Below are 5,055 nucleotides of genomic sequence, written 5' to 3' on the forward strand. Positions count from 1 at the left end.
AATGAGAAAAGAATTCAATGCTGGGCGTAACTGAGAAGTCACTATCTCTTAGTCTACGTGAATATCAGAAAACATCTTTGTGTAGGAGGAGAGAAAGCTTGTTTGAAAGTATATGGGATGTCTTGAATGAGAAGAGAATCTAGCGTTGGGCGTAACTGAGAAGTTACTATCTCTTTTGTATGGCAAATACAAAGGGACTTTATTAGTAGTAGTTGCGTAAGACGGCCGCAACAACATAATTCTCATTGTCTTTGCTGTGGTTGAAGGTGAAACCAACGATGCATGGTTCTTTTTTTTTTAGAAACTTAAGGAGATGCGTAATCCCGCAAGAGGGTTGTGCCTCATTCCGGATCGTCACGAGGCCATAAGAAGTGCTTACTCCAGAAATGGAAGTGGTTGGACGGAAAACAATTCTGTCGATGTCTATTGCATTAGACATATTGCACAAAACTTCATGCGACAATTCAAAAATGCTGCACTAAAGAAAGATATTGCTAATATGGGTAATTTTAATTTTTTATGTAAGCTATATTATCATTAATATTTTATACAATTGCTTAACTAGTTATATTAATTTAATTTATAATTTTTTTTTAGTATATAGGATGACTGAACCAAGATTCTTTTACTATTACAACATAGTAAAATATAATAATCTTAAAGCTGCACAATGGTTGGACAACATCCCAAGGAAAAAATGGACGCTGGCATGGGACAACGGACGATGCTGGAGACACATGACAACAAACCTAGTGGAGTCAATCAATTCGGTCTTGAAGAAAACCAAAAACTTGTCAATTTGCTCCATAGTCATGCCAACATACACCTGTTGTAATAAGTTCTTCATTGAGAGAAACAGAAAAGTAGATGCAATGATTAATGCTAAACATATGTAGTCGGAGGTTGCAACTAAAGTAATTCAAGATGTATAGTCAAAGATAAATACTCATAGAGTCATTACCTTTAACAGAACAAGCACTAGATTTTTAGTTGAAGAAACGCAACATCCGACAGAAAATTGACTCGTAGGAAGATTTATAGTACAATTAGATAAAATGTTGTGTGATTGTGGTAAGTTCCAAAAAATTCACATCTCATACTCGCATGTACTTGCTTCATACTTACACACACATCATAACTTTGACATCTACATATCTCCCTGTAAGATATATGAATGTTAGTTTAGAGAACTCAAACATGAAGACTATTGGCCAACTTATACGAGCTCAACTTTGTGTCTAAATTCAAAACTGAAAAAAACTTCAAAGGGTCGACTCTAGTTCAGTAGGATAAGAACAAAGATGAACATTTGAGAACAATAAAGTCGAGTAAAAAATTGTTCTTACTGTCACACCTTTAGTCATACAAGAAATACATATCCAAATATCACTCAAGCTTTTAGTTTCCGTCATTGATTTATGTTGTTGTTATTATTTTAATTTTTTTTAATGTCATTGCAACTTATAAATTTTTAGTATTTATAATTTATATTAAATATATAATTATATATATATATATACATAATATTATTTAATAATGTTTATTAATATTAATAACATATTTTTTTAAATAAATAATTATGTATAAATTTTAATAAAAATTAATATCTCAATAAATAAATAAACTTATTATTATTTAATACTTTTATTTATTTTATAAAAATATAATATTAAATAACCAAAAATATAATTTCAGAATATAATATTAATATCATTTAAAAAAAATTAAAATTATATTAAATAATATAATAAGAAAAACAAAAATATTATTTATTATCATAAATATGTAAAATAAATTTTAATAAACATGTAAAATAAATATTATTATTATTTTTATTCATTTTTAAATAATATAAAAATATAAACATAATTCAAATAATAAAGTTTATTTTATTATATATAATTAATAAAATATTTATAAATATTTATTAGAATAACATCTTATAAATATTTATTTTAAAAAATATAAATATATAAATATAATTTAAGTAATAATATTTATTTTATTATGTAAAAATATAAAACAAAATTTAAAAACGAAAAAAAACCCAAGTCAAATTCTGTTCACGGGAACCGAATTTTGGACTAAAAATTTTATAGTAGAGTAAATAGGTTCAGATAGGTAAATATTTTCTTGCTTGGTCTATTTGTGTATTTTAATATTTTTTTCTGTAAAAAATTCACTTCTAATGTACATATTTTAATTAGAAGTTCCTCTCTATGATTGCAATAACTTCTTTGATATGATTGTATCCAATAAGCTATACATTGTGGTTTTCAAAATAATTTACAAACTAATTTTAAAATATGGTTTATTTTTTAAGAACACACTAAAATATTTTACAGATAAAACAATCTTTTACCATAGGTAGCAATATTAAAGTTAAGGATTATATTATCATATCAAATTAATAAAAAAGGTTCTTGAAGATTAGTTGATAAAGAGGTTTCTTGTGTAGTGTGCACAAATTCATTAGTCAAAGTCAACCAAAGCCTTAAATCAAAATGATGATATACATTATTATAAATTAAACTTAGGCACCAAGGCACTTGCAATTGGTGAGGTACATTTTAAAATAAAATCAATTATTCGCATTTTGAAGAGATGCATATATAAATCAACAGATCAAATAACATAAACAGCATCAGAAATCAACATTAACCAAATCTGGAATGGAATCTCCTTTTCAGATGCACAATGCTTCATTCAAGACCAATTTCTGCTTGCAATTGGCATACAAAACTATGCTGAAACAAGTTGGAAATGGTTCAAACTTTGTCTATTCCCCTTTGTCTCTGCATATTATAATGAGCCTTCTTGCTGTAGGAACAAAAGGGAAAACCTTGCAACAACTTCTTTCTGTTCTAGGATCAGAAAGTATACATGAAGTGAATTCATTATCTTCACAAATTATTTCTTATATACAGCTTGCTGAGGGAAATGGAAGCCACAGTGGGGGTCCTATTTTGTCATTCATTAATGGGGCTTGGGTGGAGCAAAGTTTTGGTCTGAAGAAATCATTTGAAGAGGTGGTCAAACAAGTTTATAGATTAAGTCAAGTTAAAGAGGTTGACTTCAAAAACAAGGTACTTTTTCAATATCCTTATTGTTGTCTATCTATATTCAAGCCAAGCATGACAGATTATGGAGATCATAGTTTTTTAGATCAGTTCATGCTTGAATTAATGATGTGTGCATTTTCATGTTAGGATTTAGAAATTGTTTATAATTCATACTTGATTATATACTCCTAAGTCTCAACTTTAAACCAATGCCAGAAAATGATTTTTATAATCCATTAGACTTTGAAACATGTCTGTGTGATCATAACATTGTAGATAACCAAGAATAAATTGGTCTGATCACACAGACATGTTTCAAAGTCTAATGGTTAATCGGTTCAGAGTTGAAGCATAAAATCAAGTATGAATTAAAAGTCATTTCTAAATCCTAAAACGCAAATTCTTATATATATTCATCCAAGTCAACTATCCTCTAAAGCTGTTATAGTAGTTATATTTTGGGCCAGTTACCAACAGTAATGATTGTTGCATTTCATTCCTATGTAAGGAGAAATCGTACAAAAGTTGAACTGTTTAATGAAAGGGTTTGGTAAATTTTATTTGGTGTAATTTACCTTGCTGCTCCTATTAATGCTTGATATTTTGATCTAGATTTGAAAAAAAAAAAAAAGTTTGACCATATTTTTAAAAGAAGCAATGCTAATTTACTATAAAACCCTCTTTCAGCCCTATATTCTTATAATTACTTAGCTTCTATAAAAGATTCATCATAAAATCTATGCTTATGGAAAGTTGTTTATCCTTTGAAAAGGATTGCTTTTCAACTTTCAAGTAGGGTTGGCAATCTCTGTGTAGAGGATTCCCTCTTGAAAATTTTGACCAGAAGAGTTTGCAATTTTACTTGTATTGGTAAAAGCTTGAAGAATTGTCCTTATTTTTCAATTTTGAGGAAATTCTTGAACACGTGGACTTTTTTCTTATGCTAATAAAACGTATTTATGTTTCACAAGTTTTTCGAAGTAAGAGAAGAAGTAAATGCGTGGGCTGACAATGCTACCAATGGACTAATAAAGGAACTTCTTCCAGCAAATTCCTTATCTTCATTGACCAGGCTAATTCTTGTCAATGCAATGTACTTCAAAGGAACATGGCCATTGGATCAAAGGTTTGACGCATCGAACACTAAAACCAAAACTTTCAACCTTCTCAATGGACAGAAAGTAAAGGTTCCCTTCATGACCAACTTTGAATTTGTAAACTATAATTTCAAATCTTTTGAAACCTTTAAAATACTTCAAATTCCCTACCAAAGTGGTGATAACAACCCATTAACGTTCTCCATGTATTTCTTTCTTCCACATGAGAAGGAGGGTCTCCCATATTTGATTCATATATTAAATTCAAACACGGAATTCTTAAATCAAAATTTTGGCTTACATAAAGTGAATATTCCTAATTTTTGGATCCCAAGATTTAAGTTCTCGTTTGATTTTGAGGCTAAAGAGGACATGGAAAACTTAGGACTTACATTACCTTTCAAGATCAGTGGAGACTTGACAGAATTTTCAGATTCTCCCTTAAGCAGTGAACTTTATGTTTCAAAGATTTTTCATAAGGCATGCATTGAAGTCAATGAAGAAGGAACAGAAGCTTCAGCTAGCACAGCAGTAATTATAAGTCAACAACGTGCCATGATGCCAATACCAAGCTTTGTGGCTGATCATCCTTTTGTCTTCATGATAAGGGAAGAAACTTCAATGGCTGTGTTTTTCATTGGAGCTGTGGTCAATCCTCTCTTGGTTTCTTGATAGTTGGAATGCATATTTATAATTTCTTTCATGATGTGATCACTTTTTTGGTTCTGCTACTGATGGATGAACTGGTGTGGATTCAAGTCATTCCATGATTGAAAATTGTATAAATAATTGAAGTATCCTATGTTTCAAAAGAAAGATACTTAAAAATAAAGAATGAAATATATACATTGTTTGTTTTATACTTTTGCTTTATGCATTATGCCATTGTGCATTTG

The 5,055-nt window shown here is 29.3% G+C and overlaps 1 protein-coding gene across 1 annotated transcript; it reads left to right on the forward strand.

Annotated features, from left to right (window-relative positions):
* The first annotated feature begins 313 nt into the window (after positions 1-313).
* On the forward strand, positions 314-4,831 carry LOC113867656 (serpin-ZXA-like). Its single transcript, XM_027503068.1, has 4 exons — positions 314-503; positions 2,538-2,563; positions 2,691-3,086; positions 4,034-4,831. The coding sequence occupies exons 1-4, from the start codon at positions 314-316 to the stop codon at positions 4,829-4,831; spliced, it is 1,410 nt and encodes a 469-aa protein (XP_027358869.1).
* The last annotated feature ends 224 nt before the right edge of the window (positions 4,832-5,055 follow it).

Source organism: Abrus precatorius, unplaced genomic scaffold (genome assembly GCF_003935025.1).
Source record: "Abrus precatorius isolate BTA unplaced genomic scaffold, Abrus_2018 Scaffold5, whole genome shotgun sequence".
Taxonomy (NCBI): Eukaryota; Viridiplantae; Streptophyta; class Magnoliopsida; order Fabales; family Fabaceae; genus Abrus; species Abrus precatorius.